The 25,476-nt window shown below is 39.9% G+C and overlaps 1 protein-coding gene across 2 annotated transcripts in view; it reads right to left on the bottom strand.

The window, feature by feature from the left end:
• adamts14 (ADAM metallopeptidase with thrombospondin type 1 motif, 14) overlaps window positions 1-19,966 on the bottom strand; it is a 42,418-nt gene extending 22,452 nt beyond the window's left edge. For both annotated transcript variants that reach the window (XM_019269349.2, XM_019269351.2), the window contains exons 1-4: window positions 19,316-19,966; window positions 18,478-18,914; window positions 7,708-7,864; window positions 3,787-3,983 (exon numbers count right to left, since the gene is read on the bottom strand). In XM_019269349.2, the coding sequence (XP_019124894.2) occupies window positions 3,787-3,983; window positions 7,708-7,864; window positions 18,478-18,914; window positions 19,316-19,394 (870 nt within the window). In that variant the 5' untranslated portion in view covers window positions 19,395-19,966. The remainder of the gene's footprint in view (window positions 1-3,786; window positions 3,984-7,707; window positions 7,865-18,477; window positions 18,915-19,315) is intronic.
• Window positions 19,967-25,476: the final 5,510 nt, after the last annotated feature.

Raw genomic sequence — 25,476 nt, 5'->3', positions numbered from 1 at the left:
CTTATCGCAAAATTGCCCTCAATTTAAAAAAAAGCCAGGAAGGCAGTTACCAAGCAACTGTTAACTAGTTGTTGAAATAGCTGAAAGGAACAATATAGTCTTCCAACAATGCCATGCTAAAACTGCTCTACTGCCATAAACAATCACAATAAACAATTACTTATTTGATTGTCAGAGCATTTTAATATTAGAGGGTTTATGTGTAGCCTTTGCCGCTGTTTTTATATTAGACATTTAAGCACTGGGTGGGCATAAGTGGAGCTGCTTTAAATTGTTTTTCTTCAGTTTTATTAAACTAATCGTGTTTCATTTGAAATTCTGACATCACCATACTGTATCTGACCAAGGATCTTTCGGTCCGCATTACTGAAGCCAATATGACAGAAATTCTGTCAGTCAGACCCAGTAATCCACCACCTCAACATTCACTGTTCATTAACTCCACCACCACCAGTGTCAGACTTTTCTATCTCCTATCTTCATATGATCCTATGCTTAATGAAAAATATTGCTGGGGGTCTTTATCTTCTGCTAACCTCATGTCCAATTGAACTCTTTTTTATTAAAGCACCAATAATACCTACATTATACCTCCCAGGTAGAATAGGTTTGCTTTTCATTACTTTGAAGATCTTCTATAGTTTGTCTCTTCTGACTCAGATTGTTTGACCCTGAATTCTGCACCAACACTCTGGGCAGAAAACATGTGAAAATGTATTTGCTCCATGCTCAAAATCAAGTAACATCACGCTTTCCCTGTAGTAACCACAGCACTACGAACAACCGCCCACTCAGTGTAATGTCAAGAGGGCAAATGCTAAATTTTGAAACAACTTTTACAAATTGGTGTTTATCCAGTTTATTACTCTGGCTGCATTATGTCATCTTTATATTTGTTTTTGATGAACGTGTGTTTCTTTACAAAGCATTTCTTATTTTTTATGTTTATTTGTGAAACCATGTTTATGAAAAGTACTGACATCTACTTTTACATTTGATTATAAGCTGCAAACATCTACAGCTGTTGATGCTGATGTTGAAACTGATGTTTTTATCTAGTATCTCTTTTTAGCATGGCAACATGCGACACTAATTTGGCAAAGGTCATCGAATTATTGGTGTTGTAATCACAAGAGCCCAGAGGTGAAGTTAGATAATGCTACAGTAGATAATGCTCGAGGCGGCTGTGGCTCGGGAGGCCACTAATCAGAAAATCGGCTGTGAATCGAATGTGAATGAATGGTTTTCTCCTAAAACTGATGAGCAGTTGGCACCTTGCATGGCAGCCAATGACATCAGTGTATGAATGTGTGTGAATGGGTGGATGAGATACGTACTGTAAAGCGCTTCGAGTTGGAAGACATTTACAGTGGAAGAGCTGAACAGCTGCGATGTTATTTATGCCCATATGCTTTAATGTCTCCAGCTAATGATGAAACTGTGCGTAATGAAACCCTACGAGTATTTCTTCATGAAATAACAAATCCAACATGAGAGACAGCATATGGGTGTTCATATCTGTGTAATTACAGGGAGAACCAGCCATGCATACAGCTAAGATGCTGCATAAAGAAACAAACAAATAACTAGAAAGCATTCAGACATGCAGACCTCATCAAGGCTGTTTTCACTTCAAAGCAGCAGCTTTCTTTTTCTTTGTTTTGCTGAGGTCAGTCATGAAATCTTTGTTGTTCAGTTAAGAAGAGATGTGAGAGCCGGAGCTCAAACATCTAAATTTAGTTTTAGGATTGATGTTTTTTTTTTTTTTTGGGTCATATACGTGTCCACAATCTCTGTCCTCTTTCGGGCTCCTTCAGTATCTTCTTCTTGTGCAGACTCATAAAAGATATAAGGTTTGGATATGGCAAACAGAATAACTGAGTGCTACTCTTTGCTAAAACACCAACAAGTATGTGTCACTTAGCTTTGTCTGGCTAAAAATTATGGCCGTGCAGAACAAAAGCTCTGTCACTAAAGGAAGGCTATCTTGGCTCAAGTCCAAATTTGCTCTGGGATGCAGGGTTACACCCAAGGCATTTAAGCAAATATTCCATTCACAGAAGCCTATTCAGGTCAATAAATGCTGCAAAGAACACTCGAGTGACCCCCAAGTTCTCCCAGATTTGTTACGAGCTCAAATTCCTAGACTGGTCTATACTGACCTATATACTTTTGTTTATGCTGGAAGCGAAACAGAGAAGCTGTTGAAAAATGCGTACAGCATCAAAAAATAGCATCATAAAAGTTCCATGACGACTTTTGTAAACACTGAAGTTGCATATTTGTCCTGACAGCACCCGGGTCAAAACATTATGATGAGTCCTGCTGAAGGATGGGACCAACCCCACGTATACTATAATTACATAGCCAGGAGGAGGGGTTGAATGAGACTGCTGTGGCTGAAAATGAGAGTAGCAGCTGTGGGCTACAGGCGCTAGGTGTCCCTGGCTTGTGTACAGCATCACACCGACGTGGACAAAACCTGGTCCGTGCTCAAACAACACAGCCATTGTGCGGCAGGCACCTCAGCAGTCACCTTGGCTTCGCGCAGACAGGATGTTCAGTAATCAATCCCTCAGGGAGAGTTTCTCCAGGTGGTACTACACATTCTGCAGCCACGGAGCAAGGGATTCAGAGGGATTTGAATGGGCAGAGCTCTTTCAGACACAGCAAGCCTATGGCTTACGAGTGGAACTAAAGACTTTAGACCCTCATTTGTTTGAACTGTGGCTTTCTTTCTGGAAGTTGCACATTTCTCTCATCAAATGTTACTTAGAGTAAATGGAGCTATATGAAGAAGCAAGAAATATACTATATTTCTCTACTCTGTTTTACTTGTCAATGTCATCCCTAAGGACTCCCTCGAGTTCACCTCTCCTGCCAGTGATCTGTAATACTCATAAGTGCTTATCAGAGAGCACTAGACACTAAAGATTGACAATTATAGAGCACACTCTCGCAGCCACTTTACAGTTTAATCAGCCATGGTCATTAAAAATCAGACATTTCTCTCTGCCGAAGACATTCGGGAATGGAATGTGAATATAATATCCTAATTAAATAAACACATCATTCCACATAAGCAGAGCTTGGCAGTGCAAGGGGACTTCTGGTGCTGGTTTCCATGACTGTCCCACACAGCTCTCACTCAACTTTCTAATTGGTCTAGTGCAGCTAATCAGACCACCATGCAGGGTCCAAATGGTAACTGTTACAGAGTGAAACCAGCACCCTGTGAAAATCTGACTTGAGGGATTTGGGTCCAGTAAGTAGATTATGGTGGTAGGAGCTGGTAGAACCCGTAATGAATGAGCTGAAAGTTTCTTTTTTTTCCCCTCCTCTCATCGGTAATCCATAAACAGCTAGAGAAAGTGGGGGTCTGTGGAGGACTGTGGTGAGGTCTGATATCAATGAGGGCAAAGAGGAAAAAATAACTCCACAGGAAGATAAAAGCACAACAATGGTGGTGAATATTGATCATTTTTCAAGCAAAAATGCCAGAAAATTCACCGGATCAAGCTTCTCAATGTACATTTTTGCTGCCTTTCTATGTGTAATATAATAATGATGACAAATCAGGGAATTTGACTTTGAGAAAAACAAAAATTATCGAGATTTTATGGACTGATTTGATTGTCCAATTGATAAAATAATGAGCACATTAATGGATATTTAAAATAACGGTTAGTTGCAGCACTGGATATTTCATTTTTGGAGTTTGCATAAAGAAGCAGCAGGTTTGAGAATTTGATGCAACATTTTATTAAAAAACGAGGACAGACTTACTATATTCATGAGCGTGAGAACATAATTCTGCACATGCTCCTTGCCGTGGAAGCGTACCACCGAGTCATCCACAGCCAGCAGCACCTCGATGTTGTAGTCGTCTTTCTTCGCGTGCCTTCTCTTCCGCTCCGACTCCGATAGTTTATGTTCGACGACATCTAGAGCCTCAGGGAGGTTTGCGATCCCAAAGTCTGACACTACAAAATATGGCCAGGACATAAACAAGTTATTGAATAAACTGTGGAACAGTGATGTTTCTTTCTCTTATTTCAGATTTTGTGATATATGTCTGTGTCAAACCTGACATATAAATATCTCAGGATGCTCAGCAGGATTCCTTTGAGACTATTGACAGGCCTGTGAACCCTCAATCTATAGTCACAATAGTCCTATTCGACTCATAAATCGTTGGCCTACAGAGCGTATAGCGTATTCAGAGCATGAATCCCGGCTGAGTTGTAACATTTCCAAACAACATACTGTAATAAAGCGCTTCAGCTGTGATTTTGTAGTATGTTAGAGTTGAAATGCAGCATTTAAAGTCATGAATTGTGTGAATTTGAATGTTTACATTGTTAGGGCAGTGTGTAATTTCACAACTGTGACAGAAAATTGGTGTCTTGAGATGAAAAAAAAAAAAAATAATAAAAATAACTGCTATCACCACATCACAGAGCCACAGGGGCCGTAAATAAAAAGAAATGAAGGGGAGTGTAGCTTTTTTTGCAAAACAGCCTTTTTTATATCTGCATCTGGATCTGAATGAAAACACACATATTAATAGGCCATTATACGATCCATGCACCAATTACCTTTAGCAGCAATTTATTAAAATAGCAGAAATCACAACATTCTGATGTTCTGCTGCGATAAATACACTGACGTATGATCTCCTTGATGGAGATAATGACACTCTTAAATGTAATTGCAGAATGTGTTGACACAGGGAACATGTCTGGCAGAAAATGATGCAAGCCTTGTTGAAATATTCATGCGTTTTGGTAGAAGCTGTGAACTATTGCAATCGTTTGTAGGCGGTAGTGATTCAAGACTGCCAGATACAAATGGAGACATGACCCATTATCGTATGCAGATCAGAAAAGCCATTGGATGAGGTATTTTCAGAAGTACAACGTAGTATAAGAATGGAAATAAAGAATGAAAAGTATTCTGCAAAGAGCATTCAGTCGGCTTCACACACTTTATTCTAAGTAAATCTGCATGTAGCATAACAAATGAGAACTTATTTTCACCAGTTAATTAAAATTAATGTTTGTCAACTAGACAAAGCAGTGAAAAAATAATTCTTTGCAAATCTGTTATTGTAAATAATAAGCAACAATGTGTCACTTTTCTACCATCAAATAACAGATAATAAATCATCTTACTATAATCATTTGCATGCTACATTGATTTGTAATCAGGTAAATGGTCATTCCCACTTTGCGCCCCATTCACAAGTTCTTGGACTATGTACCTTTGTGCTCTGTGTACGGTCACCAGCAAGAATTCCTTATGTTCATTATTTGCTAACTATAGCTGCTGTTAGCTCAGTTTGTTAGCTGGGCTGCCCGGACTGTGAGCTCAGAGCACCAGAGCAGTGTTATTGTTATATCTGTACCACAAGCATTTTGAACCACAGAGAAAAGGAGGAGATGTTGCCCAGCTCTGGCCTAGAAGTGAAAAGACCGAAGAGGACATTGCTGAGAAAAGAAAAGGAGAGTGACTGAGCAAGAAGCTGCCGGAGAAAAGTAAATCATGGGCCGACGTTTTGTAATAAAAGGGCTTTTTGCTGTTAGGCTGTTATGTCTTGAGTCGTTGACTCGCTGATTTTTATTCATCAGTGATATAATTATAGTAAATAAACATGTACAACTGTCCATATTTATGGCCGCGGCATTGCACTCTAAAACTGGGGTGTTGTTGTTTTAATACCACATATTCAGACAATAACAGATAGACGCATGTGTAGAGACCTTAAATGAGAGTGACAAAGTGTAAAATGTCATTTCAGTTTGGTTGAAATTTTTTGACTGCACTGGTAAAATTATTCTAGAGTCTGTTTGCTGTTGTGAAAGAGGCATCAGCTGTTTGGGAGGTTGGTGCAATCATATGGGACAAAAAACCCAGTAGGGTTAGGGTTAACTTTCTTTACAGTCCAGTGTAAGATGAGTTTGGCCACACATGAAGTACACTAATGCTTCCCTCTGTGAATAACATCTTGTTAGAGTTAGTTGATGATTAGAGGTAATTTGGGTAGATGTGACGTGAACAGTAATGGAAAAGGTAAAAGTGGCAACAGTATTGAAATAAAGGCTGAATGCAAATTCATCCAACAGCTGCGTCACTTCACACAATCTATCCTATTAAGATAAATGAGGGCGGCAAAGCGCAGAAAAAGCACGCTTGGAAAATGTGAATGAGCCACTCGATTGAGATTGTTTCTGAGGATGTATGCACTAGAGGGCTGTGGAATAAAATGAAAAGACCCACACATCAGTTTTACAGCTACAGACACCGGGAAATGGAGTGAATTAGTGAGTACATTGAGAGTCATCCACCAGATGCTGAAACTATTGTTGTTGCAAGAAAGGAATAGAAAAGGAATTCATGATGGAGTTTGACTGCAAAGAAAAAAAAGGTCACACCCCCCACCCTCCCTGGTCCCCAGTACTACCACTGGAGCCCAGCATTCCTCACTTTACCAGAGAGCACCGCCTCTGCCGTTAAGTCTAATAAATACAGAGCAGTGATAGACGTTTAAAAGCTGCAGAATTTAAGCACCATACTGGCGTGTTTGCAAGTTTTAGCTCTTTAACTGTAAATAATGTATATTTTATTTAACCATGGTTTTAGAGGTATTTTTCCAAACACAAGTTTTATTTCATTCCAATTCAGTATGTGGGCTCCTATGGATTAATTTGCATGAGTGATCTAAATAAATACCAAGCATGCACTATTTCTTGTCAATGTTGCATTATTGCTTTGTTGAAATAAGGGTTAGCTCACTCAGAATATGTCTGTAATACCTAGTTAAAAAGCTAATGTTATGGGTAGTCTAGTCAGACTTACTTGCTTACTTATTCTTTGATGAGATAGTTCCTAATTAAATGCCTTTTTACACAACTAGCACACACGAAGCAACGTTAACATCAATTTTGAGGATACTTTTAGCCCTTTTTTGGTCTCCACCAATTCCTGAGAAAGAAATCTGGTTCTTTAGCTGCTGAATACTCAGCTTTGTTCACCAGCTAGTCATTAACTATGCCTGTGTACTGGGCAAGTGGCAGTGGACTGCTGCGGGGCGATGCAGGTTGAGCGGTGGGACTGAACCAAAACAGTAAAGTGAGAGACACTAAAATGCTACATAGATTTTTAGGAGAAATGCAGACTTGAGTGATAATTCTCTGTAGGTTTGTCATACGATTCTTACACAGTTTGAGCTGATGTTAATTTAAAAAATAAAAATGACTTTTAAAGGTTTAATAACTAGTTTTACCCTAATGACTGTAATGTAACTTTGATAAAAAAAGTTGATATTCACTGCAGTGGTTGTAGGAGTCTGTTCATATCACACAGAAATGAACGGAAACTAATGGCTGTAAGCAGGAAAAACATTCAAATTTCAAAAAATTAAATGGTTAGCTGTCTAAATTATACATGAGTTGTAATAAATGGGCTTAAACATACAAAACCACTGGCGCTTTATTTGCTGTTGAATGACTGAATGTATTATTTTCATGTATTTATTTTGGACAATGATACTGTATTCTATTCTATGACGCTCCATTATAAAGTCCTTGCTGTTATGAACCTCCAGTGCCCTTACACACATGCACTTACTCACATGTGCCCACCCACGCACAAACTCGCTCAGCGCTTTATGTTTCCACTGACATCACGCTGCTTCTCCTCGCCTACCTTCATTGTGGAGGTCCTCCCTCCGCTGGCCCGTCTCCCGTTTGATGGCTGACCTGCGGTAGACCACGTGGACACGCCCCTTCACTTCCACGTCCTGTTGGCCCTTCTCGAGGGGCTCGATGAAAAACTCCCCATTATCAGTCCGGATCAGACCTGCCTGGAAAAAGAGGGCTTCAAATTAGTGCACCCCTCCTCCTTCAAAGGACAGTAATTCCACTGGAGCCAGTAATTATAGTGTGCCTGATCAATTGGAAGATTTAAAGAAGGGCTGGACGTGGGGAATGACGCAGGTAGACAGAATATGGGGCCCGTCAAGCCCTTCAACAAGATCTATTGAGTGCCACCATGATTTCACACTGAAAGATGATGTGTACCAATGTCTCAATTCAGCCGTACATTTCCATCTGCTTTATGTCTATTCAACAAAAAAAAAACCCTCTCGACATTTCCCAGAATCCTTTTTAACTATCCAGAGAGAGCACACGCAATCTTGCTGCTTTTACTCAAAGGTAAGTATACATCCGAGGGAATCCGTGCACAATACGGTTATGCACATGATGGTGATGAAGTGATGTCCATTCAGTCGCAACAATAATGAAAAACTCAACATTTATTTTGGTAGTAGGTTGAGAAATATTGTCACATTTTTCAGCTGGATTTCTCCCTGACAGTTGAATGTCAGCGAAAAAAAAGATCTCGCTCTTTCATTTTGGGACAGCAATCATAAGATGACATTTACTGGTGATTTACATAAATGCAATTACATTTTAGCTGCAGGAAATCCCCATTACCATAAAAAATACATGAAAAATGTCACCATAAAATGCATCAAACACGGCAACAATCCATCCAAATGGTGTAACAGCGAGTGTCTGTAAAAGAGGAATAGATTAGCTTAATTTCCAGGTGACGAGATGTCACTGCGTTTCATCTGAGCTGGAGGGAAGGCTGCATCTTCAACGCAAACATTTGCACACGCTGATTTCCATGAAGTAAACATCCTTTTCGTTTCAGGCATCTTTGTTGTATACTTAATGTGACTGAAGGCAAATATTTAGATAAACCGCACAGGGAAGCCAACATCCAGCTTTGGTTCACTCTTACACAGCAACAATCATGATTTAAGCATGTGTGACCATCACAGTTGTTAAAGATTGATTTTATATTTGTTCCTTGGCCTCAGTTTGGTGTTATTGTTGTCATAAATCAATGTGCATTGATTTAGTAAGGGCATAACTTTCTTGTTTTTTCCTTGTGTACAACTTTGACTTGTTTGCTGTCCTTCTTTGGTGATTTTTTAGAACCATGCTGAAGCAATTATTACACAAGTAATCAAGTCATTAAGTAAAGTACAGTTTTCTTCAACTATGTCAGGGCCATTTTGTTTCGAAGTTACCTCACACACATTTTTGGCATTGATTCTGGCACCGCTCTTTCTGTCTGCATACCTGCCAAAACATTGACACGAAATGTCTGCCTTACATATTTGTGGTCTATATATCAACACAACATTAGCTTGTTTTCTAATACTGTAAGCCTGCTGAGTGATGTTGCACTAGAAAACAACAGTATTGGGCTTTAATCAGTAAACAGTCACCTACCTTTTGAAAAAAATGGCCATTATCAATTGTTTTATAGTACAAATTATGAAATAACAATGTGACAATGTGAAATGCGTCCCCCATAGTGATGATCTAGCAGCTCCCCTTGGCTTTATCAAGCTCATTGTTTAGCTGTCCGCCCACAATAATGTTTTGGCTCAGTTTCACTGCTCTCATAGTGTCATTTTCACAGCAGCCAGCTGTTTTCAGTGAAAAAAAATCTCTACAAGCTCACTAAACACTACCTGCCCAACAGCAGCCAGACAGTTAGCAATTAGCTGGTGGATATAGTAGAGCATTGAGCTGCTAAAAAGACAAATACAGTTGGTGGGGACCAAAAACAGAGCTAAAAAGACAGTGAATATTGGATTTACATTCATCAGGTGGCCAGAAACACATGTTGCCGTGCAACTGTCAAATCTGTAAATAAGGGGCTGTTTTTTCTGTTTACTATATTAATTTAAAAGGTGAAGGTGAAAGTTATGTCCAACCACAAACTTTGATAAACATTTCACATTCACACCTACAAGCAATTTAGAGTCACCCCTTGACCTAAAGAGAGACCATGCACAAAGAAAGGCTGCGCTTTTAATATGTTTCTCCTCATTATTAGCATAATTTGTTGAAATTTATCAAAGGAACATTGTTCCCTCATGTTTCCTTTATGACCCAATCCAAAAATAAGTCCCCAAAAACACAAATCCCCAGTGTATCCCGAGGTGGTTATTGATTGGCTTGTAAGTAACACTGATTTGATTTGCCATCTTGTTTCTATTAAGCTTAATAAGTACAAACTGTGCCGTAGAGCACACTGCACAGTGCAAATGATATTTCTCATATTCATACTCCTCGCTAAGAAAAAAAAAGAAACCCATCCAGCCTATCATTATACTCATGAAGAAGGCACACCAACAAGATTTTGGCAAGAATGTGTGTATTTACAGCTGCAAAAAGAAATCTAAATACAGTGCAGCAAGGAGAACATTGTGCCTAAAAAAACCCTCTGTACTGACAACACAAACGTTGTGAACTGAAGGGTGGACATGTGACAGAAAGGGCAAAGAGGAGTGAAAGAATCTGTCCAGCCCCTGACCAGGAAATGCCAAGTAAGACATGCTCGAATACTTCCTCTGTGGTCTCTTATTTCAGCAGTGGGTGGAAAGTGAAGCCGGGTCTGTGAGGGGAGAAAGCAGCAGCATCTGGAAGGGCCTACAGAGGAACCAAATGTAAACATATGTACACTGCATGGTAAAGTCTGGGTTAGGCCAGGGTGTTGGTTTGCTGTCAGGAGCGAGGAGAGGACACAGCAGTACTGAGTTTTCAAAAGTTCTGCTCTCCACTGAAATTTACATTTTGATGAATTCATAAAGACCTGACAACGATCATGTATTTGCATTTATAATCTTGAAATTAATCAAGAACACCGCCTACGCACTCTTTTTGAGCTGAAGAAATTAAATGTTAATGGACTAAGAGAAAAGGCATCAATCATCATTTGTGCAGGAAAATCAATGGGATATTGCTTTTGCGATTTTTCTCCTCTTCAGGCAAGCATCCACCTCCGTGGCTGTGAAGTGAAGCCAACGCGGAAGTGCCCAAAACTGCAGTTCCTCAAACAGCCACTTGAGGCTGGCTACAGAACAAGTCAATCTCTAACCTCTATAAATATCCAACTTCACAGCTGAAATAAACATGTTTACAGCCTGGTACAAAAAACATTTTGGTCTCTATAGCTAATTTCCCCATTCACGACAAGTGTACTGAGTCTGAGTTTCTTTATAATTAACCCATTCAATTTATATCAAGGCTTCCACTTAATGCATAATTAACAGCATGGCTGCTTTGATTGACAGGTGGATGCCATCACAGGTGGCTTGTTTGTTTGAGCTAAAATAATATATTTTAAGAGAATATTGGAATTAATTAACTAACACTTCCACCTGTAAATAAAAAGGAAGGACAGTTGAAGGCAATGCACAAGAGCATATCTGTAGTTTTAGCCATTCTCATCAGCCTCATCTATGGGCTACTTTGTGTTTTGTTATAATTGGCAAGTATTGGCATGCTAAAGTAAGATGGTAAATGCGTTAAAGAGACTCTACTTAGAGATTTTTAGCAGGTCATTTGAACAACAGATCTAAACTATAGCTGTCTTACAATCGTAAATAACAAAGCTCACTTTTCCTCACGCCATTGTATTGAGTAGACCCTCTGCACCAACATCATTGGTGAATAAATAACACATTTGGGCATTTGTTACATTCATAGTTCTTCAGATTTCACACTGCGATTCTTAAAAACAGGGAAGTTAGCTTTTTCAGGTTAAGTGATAATGGCGGTTATCGGGTTGCTCCATATAACATGAGTGTTCACAGACCAGAGATCACGATGAGAAGTGCGGTGTTCAGTGGAGGATATAATTTATATCAGACTGAGGTTCAGCTATCTTATTCTACCTCTGCACTTGAAATACGCCTTAAAGTCAAAGTAATGAGGCATCCAGCAGTGTCGCTGCCACCTTAGAAAAAAAAGTAAATATAGCCCAACCTTAAGCTCACCAGTGCACGAAATTCCACACGTCGGTAAGAGCAACTTTGAAGGTGGATATTTACTGTATGTAATTTCAGAGAGACTTCTTTCTGCTCTCCAAACATGCAGTTAAAGTCACCTGCTCAGTGCAGCATGCACACAGAGGCAAGGCGAGGTGAGCGCTAGTGAAAACCCTTTACTGTTGAAAATGTTCAAAATGCTCACAAAAAAAAAGGTGTAGGTTTAATACAATGAAAAACAAACTGCAAAAAAACTTTACTAGACACACTGGTACTGTAAATGAAACCAAAGGTAGCTGTTTGATAGTCTGCAACTGTGTGAGTGGCCTACAAGGACATATATAGCTCAGTACTCGTACAATCATTTTTAGTTTACTTTCGATCTTTACCACAAATAGAACTGTGCTGTGCTTCTTATTTTAGACTTTTGTTCACTTCTAGAGTCTGCAGTCTGCATTTTTTCAGTCAGTAGTTATTCATTTCAAAGTGCAAATTGCTGCAACAGTTTCAACAATTAGCTAGGGCAGCCTCTGTGTAGTCAAGAAAGACCCAGTGAATAGCACACACCTCACCAGCCCCATTGCTTTGAGGCATCTCAGATGAGCAACATCTCCTGTGGTGGCTGAACAGTAATAACAATGTGAGATACTTCACTGAGAACATTAATATTACTAATAACTATATTAGTAAACTATATATATATATTTTTTTAAATATAAAAGTGAGGGAGACAAACATTGGATTTTGGAAAGTGAGGGCAACAGGCCCACCTGCCTCTGCCTCCGCAGTGGAAATGACACCCTTGCTTCCAAAGATCACAAGCCAAGTTTCTTTTTATTTACTACACTCACTGTATATGAATAGAGACTTGTAAGTGGCAGACAGTGCCGCTGGTATTAACGTGTCACACATAAAACATGGTGGTCTAATGCAGACATTCCTTAAGGCACGTGAACAACAAACACAATCTAAAAATGGAACAAGTGCCACAGGCCATGGATGATTGAGCCCCGACGTGCAAAGAAAATCAAAGTCTTGTACATCATTCCAGGGGCTCAACCTGTAATTTGTGGTAGATTGATTAGAAACATGCAGTTTCTGTTCCAGGAAGACTCTTTGTTAATCCACAAATGAGTGGCGGAGGAGGAGAGAGCTAAAAGATAATCCTCTGTCAACTATTGAGATCAAGGTATGTGGTCTCATTTTCACGAGGTCACTCAGTTTACTACTCACTAATAAGAAATCTGACCTGGAAGAAATTACACTTCTGATGCCAAATTCATAAAATACTGACAGCGACGGACATGTTAGTGATCCTAGATAAAAGCATCTGCGGTAAAACCAAGAAGATCAATAAGCCTGGGAGCAAATCATGGCTGAGCGGTGCTGGACTCTGCGGTTTGAAATAATCGTATGAGACAGCTTGTGAGAGCAGGGGATTACTACCTGATCCCTGTACATCAGCTTCCACATCTCACTGTGCGGGGCCACAAAGGCCAAGCATAGCTAGTAATCAAGATGAAGATTATAAAGAGAAACTTGGCCTCATAATCGCCGGCAGTCATCTGCATAGGACTGACATCAAAGAGAAGAAGAATTATAATAATTAGCTATAAAGTAGAGCACCTAATTAAAGTAGATGATGAGGCTGCTAATAAAAGCTAATTGGTTTTTATATACAAAAGCTAGAAGTAGCAGTAGTGACAGTATGGTTGCAGAAGTGGTAGTACTAGAAGTAGTAGGAGTACTGACAGTAGTTGTTTGAGATCAGAACACAGTCCATTTTCAGTTCCATGCACACGAGCTGATTTCCTTGGGGGAGGGGGATTCGATCTTCCCTAACCAATCAATAAAGGCCAATATATATGCGTGAACATGACGCTGAGTCAACACGAATCTAAGTAAAAACAAGCAGGATGTCAGGCGATATTGTGAAGCTACGACATCTATGAACATCCTTGATAGCAGCATCTTTTGTTATTACTCATCCAAGCTTTTTGACAACAGTTAAATCATTGGGGACTTTTTTTTTAAATAGAGAAACTGATGTTTTATGTCACGATGCCAGACCAGAATGAATAAACTAGTGTTATCCATAACAGTAGTAGCAGAATAAGTGATTGTAGCAGTAGTGGAAATAGTAGTAGTAGTAGTAGAAGTAGTAGTAGAAACATGCAGTAGTAGAAGTGGCATGTTTTCCTCCCATATATAAAATGACTCGGGTGTGCAGTCAGTTTCAATACATTAATTTGTTATATATTTATGTGAGTACCATTCACTGGTATCTGTGTGTGAGACTGTAGATATGTGTGTTCTGTATCCTGGCGTGTGTTTGGACAGACATGCTGTAGCTGCTGCAAATAAAGATTAGACAGAGAGGAAATAAATCACATTATTGGCCGAGATGACAGACTTCTACTGATGGAGCTCTTAATTTAGAGACTTTACCTCTGTGCCAGCGGAGTACTGGAACACCGGAGGATACTGGAATACTGGACTGGGACCAGCCCAGTACAGAATTCCTGAAAACATTCATGAATAGAACAATTTATGCAAGCATTTTCCATCTCCAATGAATGGAAAACTGCACCCTCCACCCCCAACTCAAAAAAAAAAAAAACTGACTGCTGACTGTTGCTAGGTGGCTCTCTCTCTTTTTAACTGATGGACACAGAAATAGCGCTCTTCCGACTGCGGTCATCCGGCACTCGTGTTTCCATCACACATGTAATTCAATCAGCCCGTCATCTGTGCTAATTCCCAACACATGAGCAGCACCAGTATAATCATAGCCATCACTCATCGCTCCACAACAATAGTTCATGCACGTCTGGAGCGCACAGCTGTTTTCATCTAGTAGGAGTTACAGTCAGAGTGGGAGATATCGCAGATGCTGACATGTTGGTCAATCACACATAAATTATATTAAAAATGAAACTGAAAGTGCAGGTCTGTTCGAGAGGTTGTTCGCTTTCTTTGCAACCTCAGCTGAAATGCTGCAACGCCAAAAATATCCAAAAGATATCAGATTATTTTGCAGCTTTACCGTACGCCCATCTTATCTGTCATGAGCTTGGAATGCCATAAATCAAGCGCCTCCAGGCAGATGGCAGGAGACCAAGTTAACGTAATCTGTTACTGGTGATGTCATGCCTCGCTATATTAGAGAGTCATCTCTGTGGGAACGGCCTCACTGCAGAGGACACACTGATAGGAAATCTTATGGAAATTCTGTTGTTGTGAAGTGGTTAAGAGTCGTGATGAATGATGGTGTGTTCTTGAAGTCTGAGCACTTTGTTTCCAGGAATGCACGTGCTATGGGAACAACAAAAACAAAATATATCTCTGAAGCTGTGATATACATCTTCTCCAATACAGCACATGTCTGTTTTCTATATGGGAACCCATCAAACATACTTTTGAAGATGAAGTGCTGGTGGTATGTCATGACGCACAGTGAAGTGCACCTCAGAGATTTGGCCCCCATGTTGTGACCTCAGCGCATGATTCACATTGTTATTCCTTTCTTACTTGGGTCCTTTGATCAAACATGATCTCCTCTATGTCCTTTGACATCAAGCAGACACTTTAGACTAAATAATTTGCCTTCAAGCTGTCTGTGTACCTCCTTATGCTCCTCAAACAACTCTGCACGTACAGACAGGTCTGTGTTTATGTTGGCTTTGATGCAAGGAAATGCATAGACGATATTTCTAAGAGTTTGACAGCAGAAGGTGAGTGGTATCTTTTTATGCATGCCCAGTCTGAGAGTTCTCTCACCAACACAGATGAATACAGGTGAAAGCGATGCTCAAAGCCCTGAAATGTCAACCCTTTCACCTGGAAACCATTTATAATGGTACCATTCTTAATGGAGAAACTGTTCACAAAGTGTATGCTTTAATGTGATTTACTTGAAGAGACCTTTTCTTCCAACATAAAAGACAGAGTGCCATAGGAGGAAGCAAATACCAGAAATGTCAGACTTGATGTGTTTGAGAAAGAACAAATCCAGTTTCATCTACAAATAGACAGAGAGGAATATCAGACTTGGGTCTTATCTGCAGCACCTATTTGTAGAGATTGCTTTTGACACATTGGTTCTCGACCCTGACAGAGAAAGACAAGGCTGTTTGGCTGTTTCTGGGATTTATATTCAAAAGAAACAGTCACTTGACAAAATCCATTTGCGAGGTTGTGACTGGTCATTGATCTACTGTCTCTTTCCATTAATCTTTGTTGCCTTACTTTAACTACAGATGTAGGGGCATTGAACAAGCTCAGCATGATGGGTTGCTTTTAGTGTGTCATTGTGACATCAATTTCAAAGCAGGGTGGGCTGCAGGTTCCAGGGTTTTCGACACTAAACTGTAAATCTGCTTTGATGAAAAACATAATATTCTATTATCTAGCAAGGTCATAAATAACTTAACAATACTAGAGGATGTTAAACATATTTCATCTTCAGAGTTTTTCTACTGTGGTTGGCTGTAAATACTACAATATCAATAATCTACCTCACCATATAGGCATTACAAGAGTTTCTTTCTTTCTTAAAATAACATACATATCAACATCCAAGTCATGTTTACAGATTTTTCTGAAAAATCCAAGACTCTATATTCAAGAACCTATCACGGATTTGACGCAAACATTTTGGGATATCCGATGAAATTAAGTGATAAACATGAGAACATTCCCATATCTACCATCCATCACATGACGGGGACAGGGCATAAAGTCTCCCCCTCACCTCTTTCATTGGTGTTGTTGAAAATCAAATAACACTGTGACAAAGATTGTCATCTTTATTGTTTGTTTGTAAGTGAATACGGCATTGTCCTGCACAGGGCCACTGCGTCACTTTGAGTCTTGAAGGGCACACACAGTCGCCTTTCAGGAAATTACTTTGTGATTAGAGAACACAGCATGGCATTGTCTACACCCCACTCACTGTTGCTACATTACGACAGAAGGAATAACTCTTTGACATCTACCTTACATCATTTTCTTAGCTTCAGCATGGATTGTTGTGTTGATACAGAAAAGCTATGACATAATTGTTTCTTTGTAGCAAACTCAGCAAGAAACAGAGATAAAATTGCCATACCTAACCTTTAATCTGTGTTTTATCACTTTATTTGTCAGATTGTGCAAAAAAAAGGGTTCATAAATGAGTTAAAGGCAAAAGTCAAAGGCTCCCGGGTCAAAAGGTTATCTTGGCTCCTGTACTACATGTTATTCTGTTTTTCACATTGCTGACTCAGAAAAACTAAAGAGCAACTTGCTTTGGTTAACCTGCCAATTCAAATGTCAAGGGCACGTTTGAAAATTCACTCTAATTTGCACAACTGCAAACATCCATTAGTGGCTTCAGCTCAACTCCCATCACTCCACTCTATCACAGTACAATGCAGTTGGCCATGATGACACTGAACGACTGATCCAGAATGATGAATAGATTGGTTATAGTGGTGCTCTAGACAAATAACATGTCTGTTGGGACAGTTGCCTTTCATTTTGAATTGATTTTACCTTATTGACCTCTAATGCCATCAGTGAAACCAAGCCATAGCTGAGGATGCTTAAAACAGCTGGAAAGTAGTAAAGTAAAGTGATGCACTCAAAATGTGTCTCTTTGGAATCAAACACAACTGGTGTGAGCTTGAAAGATGGCTGTAAAATGTTCATCGTTCTTTGCTTTATATCAGCTTGAATGGTTTCCAATGGCGACCTTTTCTTTTTTTTACTGCATCCAAATGTTTTTAGAAACTTCTTAAGCCACTCCTGCAGCATATTCCACATCTCTAATGTCCATCCATAAGCTCAAATGTTCCAAACTGTATTATATTATATTATATTTTGGCTAAATAAAGTGCTTCTTAGCATTTACAGTTTGGATCAGATTCCAGTTGGCAAAATACTTGGATGGCTACGTTCCAAGCTTCAACAAAATTCGCTCTTCACTTTTTTATTAAAAGCAATGTAAAAACATTCAGATAGTAAGTTCCTGGTGCATCAAACCGTGCTAACTTTAGCAACTAGCTGTTGAACATAGTGCCATATTTAGCTGTTAAAGAACGATATAAAATGAAGTGATTTTTGGACATGGATATTTGTCAAGCGGTCTAGAAACACACAACTCCAAATGATGACTAATACCGCTCTGCATGTTTACCAAATAAAGTGACGTTAGTGTTGTGTTTACTGATTCTTGCGCTGCCCCCAAGTGGGCAAAAAATCAGTTAGTGCAGGTTTAAATTACTAAATTAAACACGATCAGTGTCTAGATGGTGCATGTTAGAGAAAGAAATCAGAAAGGATACAGATTCAGTAATGGATGAAAAACTGGTCACCGACATGACAACAGCAACTAAACGTAAAGCCACCTCTCAAGCCAACACAGGGCCAACTGTTTGTAAAAATAACAGAGTATATTTAAGATGGAGTATGGCTTTAATGTATGTTTGTCTTATTGTAAGGGTGTGCTTAATTTGTAAGTTTAGGCCAACTTGTGATGAACTTTCTGAATAAATACAACCCATAACACTCCGCCTCCCTGACATATTTTCATCATCTCTCCATCAGACTAACATTTCAAGTATGCATTGGTAACTTACCAGTCCATCACAATTGCTGATTGCCACAGAAGCCTCTGGCATGTCACTCACATCTCCAGTGAAAACACAGTCCCTGTGGATATGTTCCTTCGCCTTTTCCACAAAGTCCTCTTGCCATTCCACAAAAGCCCCCGGGGCCACCAGCCTCCGGTTGGCCCTCAGGCGAAGGTGCAGTTCTTTCCCAAAAACAGTGACATTAAAAAACAAGTGCTGAGCCGAGGCAGAGGTGACCGAGGGCATCTCGGGGGCACCGCGGGCCACCCTTCTTCTGCTGCCAAAGGTTGAGGAGGTATCAGCAGCAGCAGCAGCACCGGCAGGAGCAGCAGCAGCACCACTTCCACTTCCAACAGAGACCACGTGAGAAATGTACCGGCCATGGGAGTCTGTGCTGAATGGCACGATAAGACCATATTCACTTAACTTTCCAGAGAGTTTTTCTGATGGGACAGATAGTGTCAAGTGAGAATCACATTCACAGAGCTATGGCAAGTTCTTATGGAGGGAAAAAAAACTAACAAAGCAAAGCAAAATAAGCTGAATAAGAGAACAGAACTAAACTTTATTTCATACTTATTATTATATAAAGCATATAAAGTTGGCTGAGAATGAATGTGCTCTTTTAAAGTTATTATAAGTAAAGACAATGTGGACATAAAGGGAAATCCAGCAGTTCAACACATTTCATTCAAAACAGAAGGGCTGTCAGACTTATTATGATGACCTATCAATAAAAAAACATCGTTTATGATTATTATCCCTCCACATTTTGACTCTATAGTGCCTCTCTCTATTCTCAGTGCAAAAAAGAAAAGAAAAAGAAAATAAATGGACAACTCACCATGTGTTTCTGCAGCGAAAATATGATCCAAAAATACTTGACTGAGTGAAAAGCACATCAATAAACACATACAATCCATAGCGAGGGCTATAGTGTGTAAGAGCTGCCACTTCAGCGCTGAGTTTTCCTTTCTGTTGTAAACTTTGAACAAGAGTCCTTCCTCCTGAAAAAGAAGCAGAAATGCAGGAGAAAAGTCCTCAGAGTTGAGCTGCAGCGAAGCAGCCGGGCATTTCTGAGACGCCAAACTGACGGATATTCACAAGTTGTTTCCAATCTTTTGGCCTGTGCTGAACTGCATACACCAAGACTGGCCCATCCATTTAGGGAGCTAAAGGGGGGGATATCTGGGGTGCTGATGACGACAACTCCCCGGTAGCCCAAAGAGGTAGCCTTCTTCTCCTTCTCCCTCTTCTTCTTCTCCTTCGTCCTTTCCTTCCTCAGATAACTTTTTCTTTTTTTTAAAAGGCAGGAGAGCAAGTTAACGCACGCCTACGCTGAGAAAAAAAAAAAAAAAAGTCGGAAGAGTTCAGATAAAGTGTGCAGAGACAGAGTGTCCCGGTGGTGAAACATCTGCCGTCCAGTCGTGCACCATTACGCACCAATGGTTCGGCTGCGGGACTCTCAACTGCTCAACTTGAAGCCAGCCAACAGTGGGAGCGCCTTCTCCACACTAGACAACCACATATATAGCCAAGGGATTTTTCTTTTTTCAACTCAAAGAAGAAACTGTTATATCATATCCTGCAAAAAAAAAAAAAAAAAAAAAAACGAAAAAAATTGCCCACCTCCACAGTTAATATTCACTTTTAAAATATATTTTTCTTACTTAAACAGCGTGAAAAACTCTTCCAGATGCCAGGTAATAACTCATAGTGTTTACAGTAGTCCACAAACACATGCCAGTGATAACATGGCAATAAATCAGGAATGGCAGAGGTCAAAAAGATGCAATACACACGTTTGAAGAAAAGTGGGACTGATTTTTTCTTTTTAGCATTAGACATATTTTAGATCACAGAAATGCACCTATGAAAGAAAATATCAACAATCCACAGTCAAAAACATTACATAAATATAATAAAATACTAAAATATGCCATTCTAAAGAGCATAAAACATGTTTAGACTATAGAAAGATCACACAAAAGACACTTCTACCATGCTGGATGACAGACAAATATAAGAGGAGAAGTAATGCTCACACATCCATGTGTGCATGTGTGCATTGTCAATTTTGTGCCTTGAAAAAATATAATAAGGGTTCAGTATTCAGAGAGGAGATACAACAAAGTGGATGTCTCTCAAAGCTGCGGTCTTTTTAGTGCAAACCTCCCTCTTTTGTGTTACTTATTGTACAATCTACTGCAGCTCAACAAGAAAAATGTCTGTGGAGTGAATTGCACAGGCAATTGTGTTTTCCATGTCCTCAAGGCCACCATTTACAAGAGCATGAAAAGACTTGGCCAATGTACTATTACCAATGTAATGTATTTTGCTTTAAGATAGATTTGACAAAATGTGGACCTAGCTATACAAAGACAAAATGCTGGCGTGTCTGTCATCATAAAAGCAGATTGGATTCTCTTTTTCCATGTCTGTTGAATCCTAGTATTAACAAAACACACCTTACATTATGCAACTTAATGACCTCATGCAGTTTGTATCTCTAATTTTCATAATCTAGGCTAATCCTGCAGATGTCACTGTGAGCATATGTTCCCTTTGCAGAAAGGGAAAACCAACACCGTCGTTTGAAACTCAAAAAGGTGTGAAAGCCATACACTAGATTTCATTAGCGGTATGACAGCCTGTTAAAACTTTGGATGACTGCTCAAGCAACTAGGGTTTTTTTGGCCCCGGCTCACCCCTGCTGGAGTCCAGACTTAGTCAGACATGACCACGCAGAGACTAAAACCAACAACTCTGGAATCTTTCTAAGAAGAAGAAGGGAAGGGGGTTGGGTTGAAATGAGTTTTGACTTTCAGGTACTTTTGGAGTTAAAAAGGTGTCTAGACTGGACATTATTTTCCCTCCGCAGTTCCTCGAGTGTGTCTGGGCTCTGTTGGTCTGGGCGACCTCCCCCCATGCAGCGTCTTACACACTCACTTTGTGGCTTAATTAGCTCCATGCTCGCATGATGGTCAATGTAGAGCAGGTGTGGGCTTTTCGCAGTCATCCCCCCAGGGCGGCAGTGAGAGGATTGGATGGTGATCCAGAGTTGTGCATTAATAAGCGATGGAAACTAACCGCAGCATTAAGAGATGGAAACCATTAACTGCCTTGTAAGAAGTTTTATGCTCTTTTTCCATCCATACTGTTTGGAGTGTGTTTTTTTTTTCTTTTTTCGTTTGTGTCTAAAAGCCAGGATGACATTCCACAATATAGCATAGTATTCAATTAGAAGCCTTGTTTTTTCCCTTCTGAAATGAATAGCTCCACTCACAGTCTGTGGTTAAGTCCACACACCAGAACAATTTTCTACTACAGTGCTCGCATTAGAACACTCTGTCCTTCATGTGAGAAAGTCAGTCCTCTTCAGAAATGGGATTTATTTGAGTATAAACACTTAAAAATGTTTTTTTTTCTCTTTTGTATTTGTTCTCTTCCCTCTCATGCCTCACAGAGACACGTATCAAAGCCAGAATCTCTGCGCATAGAGATCAGACAGACACGTTGTAATCTGCTGAATGGTAGTTAGTTCGGTCTTTGCAGGGTGGACCTGCAAAGAATCAAGCTTCTCCCACTGTGACTCCAGCAATAGGGAAAAGTTACAGTACAGCGTGTGGAGCTGTGGATGCCTCAGTGTGTGCTGTAATGTGGTCTAGCCATGCCAGCGTGCTGAGAAAATATGTGACTTTTCATCTCTGAGATGCAGGGAGATGCAAAGCAGCTGCTAGTCTGCCCAGCAGCTTGAGGGAAGAGGAGCGTCTGGGTTTGCCAAGTTACAAACCAGCGACTTGAAGAAGTTGCTATTATGATCCTCTCTGCTCTGTGTGAATGAAGGGCTTGGACTGAAAGGTCCACAATGAATGCTGAGTTATGACCCAGGTCAGACTCGATGAGTTTCACTTGACCTTCCTTAAGGAAATGCAATTAGTCTGTAATGAGTATGGGAGTAGCTGCAACAGCACTCCTCTACGTGTCACTGTATTTGTGTCAAAGGTTTCGCCTCCATTACTTCCACCAAAGAAGTCGATGTTTTATGTTCTCAAAAATTACTCAACGGTGGAAAGTTTTGGGAGGACTTATTTGCTCTCTTGCAGAGAGTTTGATGTCCAACAAGTCTTCCAAATTAAACTTGGGAATAGGTTGCTTGTCCATGCTTTCTAGGACGACAAATTGAGTTTTCTTTTTCTGATCTGACGCCATTATTGGCAGGACTACATAATTTCTCCATGTCTTCCAAAAAAACTGTAACAAATCACTACTGAAAAATAAATACATTCTTTGATGTGACAACTCTATGGTTAAGGTTTGGTTAGGTTTAGGCACAAAAACAACTTGGTTAGGTTTAGGGAAAGATCATGGTGTGGGTTAAAATAAGTACTTAAGGTTAGGGGATCTTCGTCATCATAGCTACAATAATAAACATTTGGTTAAGTTTAGGGAACGCTCACGGCCATGCTATAAAAAAGAACAACACTGGCTGTCCGTTTGAATCAGGAAACAAACAGCTCTCTCCTGTGTTGGTAGTCCAATGTTTTGCTTTGTTGACCCATTTATCCACCCTGAAGAAGGTCAGGGTGGATAAATGGGTACTCTGACTTTGTCACCCCATAACGTCACCTTACTTCCTCCTCCTCCTCCTTCCTCATTATAGTTAATACAGCTCTGTCACTCAAATGTAAACAGATGTCTTTTTGGGACACTTGCTGAGGGTAGGACAGGCTTGACATATTGCGTATGACGAAGGCAAATCTTGTCCTAGGACAAGAAGCAGAGACACAGTGTCCCGGCCAAGAAATAGTCCCACCCACGACCCACGTAAAACCACAACGTGTGAGCTTTAGAGGTGGTGGTAGGTGGATATATTTTTATTTTTAACATCGGCCAGGGTCAGACTCGCTGTTTCCACCTGTTTTCACTCTTTATTTTAAGCTAAGCTAACTCGCTCCTGGCTGTAGCTTCATATTTAACAGACAAACATCCTGAAATGTCAAAATATTCCTTTAACCACTGAATTACAACCAGATAAAAAGGGGCCCCAGAAGGCCAAGTTTACTGGAAATCAACACGACTGTCTAAGAGGAAGAAACCGTTTGTACCCTTTGGCATTTTTTCTTTTAAAGATTTTTTTGGGGGGCTTTTATGCCTTTATTGATAGTACAGCTGAAGATAGACAGGAAGCAGGGGGCAGAGAGAGGGGGAGTGACACGCAGTAAGTAAATTAGCCATCCAATGCGGGATTCGAACCGGGGCTAGCTGCAGCGAGGACTATGGCCTCCACACACGGGGCGGCCGCTTAACCCACTACTACTGACCGACTGCCCCCCTGTGGCAAACACAGTCTCTCCGGTGTTAACTTCTTTTTGAGTCCTTAAAGAACTAAAGTTTGTGAGTGTAAATATTCATTTACTTACCTTAAAGATTTTCTGCAACCAACATATAAACGTTACAACACAGATCACATTAAGTTAAATTCTTTAAAACACTTTATTGGAGGAACCTGCTAATGGAAGCAATACGTCATCCTTGCAAGGGCAGAATGGACTGGGCATTTGCTATTTGATTAATTTTAATGGAAATTTGTTGAAAAACGTAACATTAAATACAATAAAAACGGTAAAGGTAACTATCGTAATCAGCACGATCTTCACCACATGGTTCGTTAAGTAGCTGTCATGGAGCTTTCAGTAATATCACACAGTCTTCTTCAGCAGTTTGTCTACCCGGATACCTTGTGGTGAGATTGTTTAAGAAAGAACTAGTTTAAGAAAGTTCATATTGTTTCATATATAGTTCATATTGTGCTCATATGACACGTTAACACATTCATAACTTTATTTATGAATGTTGGCTGTGTAGTATTACTGCATAGGAGTATTTATTTATCTCTGGGTCTGACGCTACCATCACTGTATAGATGTCTTTGGTTAATAGGCCATTGGCCAAAGAAAGAAATATGTGTTGGTGTGGATTCTCAGCAATATCACCACTGTGTGTTCATTTATAAAAAGAAATGACATTTTTCATTTTGACATTTTATTATCCTCATCTTGATCTCTGAGGTGTCGATGATCTCTCCCCAGGATTTTAACACACTGAAACACACTAAATGTGGTCAAATGAACAACTGTTTTCTATAATTGACTACCACGTTTATGCAGGAGTGACGTCTTGGATCTAATCTAACAGGTCCACAGTTAAAGTGAAGCAAGTAAAAACTCTGCATTTGAACATTTTATAGTCATTAGCAGTGTTGTTCATATAGCTGTGATCAAGGGCCTGTTTAGAATTAGACTAATGTACAAGACAAGACAGTTGCACAGAAATAAAGATGAAAAGGTTTGCCACCCCCATGCTTACTCATAACCAAGAGTAATGTTTCCATGGCAAAAGTCTGTGGCTCCATGTGACATTGCTCATAATAAGTGGCTTGCTAACAATGTCATGGGGAAGGGAAATAGCTTTTAGAGACTGAAGTAACACCTTGGAAATATCCTGCAGTGAGGACATCATCAGCCATTTTCCTTTGTCTGAAGAAACTCAGGCTGAAATGTTATCATAAGCACTAAGCCCTGCTGTATTTGGAGGCATCTCAGCTTTTTAATGTTGATCGAAGTTTTTGTATCATTACACTTATTATTCCAAAGTGCACATATTTTCTGCTGGAGTGAACAGAGCTGAGCGCTGATGTTTTTTTTTTAGTTTTAAAACCCCCCAGAATTCAAAGCAAATTCATCCTGTTTAAGACAGTTTTGTGCAGCAGATGGAAATCTGACTATTGGTAAAATTGAAGGCATGAAGTATTATCTCTCTCTCTTTTTTAGGTATGCAACCAATAAACGCCTTCCTGTCACTGTCTCTTTCGGGGTTTAACCAGGTCACAAACTTTAGGAGTCACCTCTGGGATAAATTGCCTCACAGCAGTCAAGTCCCAGAGTCTACTGCTCTGATCTGACCCACTTTTCTTTGTCCTGCAGCATGGTGGTGCAGTGGTTA

This window comes from Larimichthys crocea, chromosome XVI (genome assembly GCF_000972845.2).
Source record: "Larimichthys crocea isolate SSNF chromosome XVI, L_crocea_2.0, whole genome shotgun sequence".
Classification (NCBI taxonomy): domain Eukaryota; kingdom Metazoa; phylum Chordata; class Actinopteri; family Sciaenidae; genus Larimichthys; species Larimichthys crocea.
Note: the sequence above shows the minus strand (reverse complement) of the source record. Positions and strands in the feature narration are given on the sequence as shown.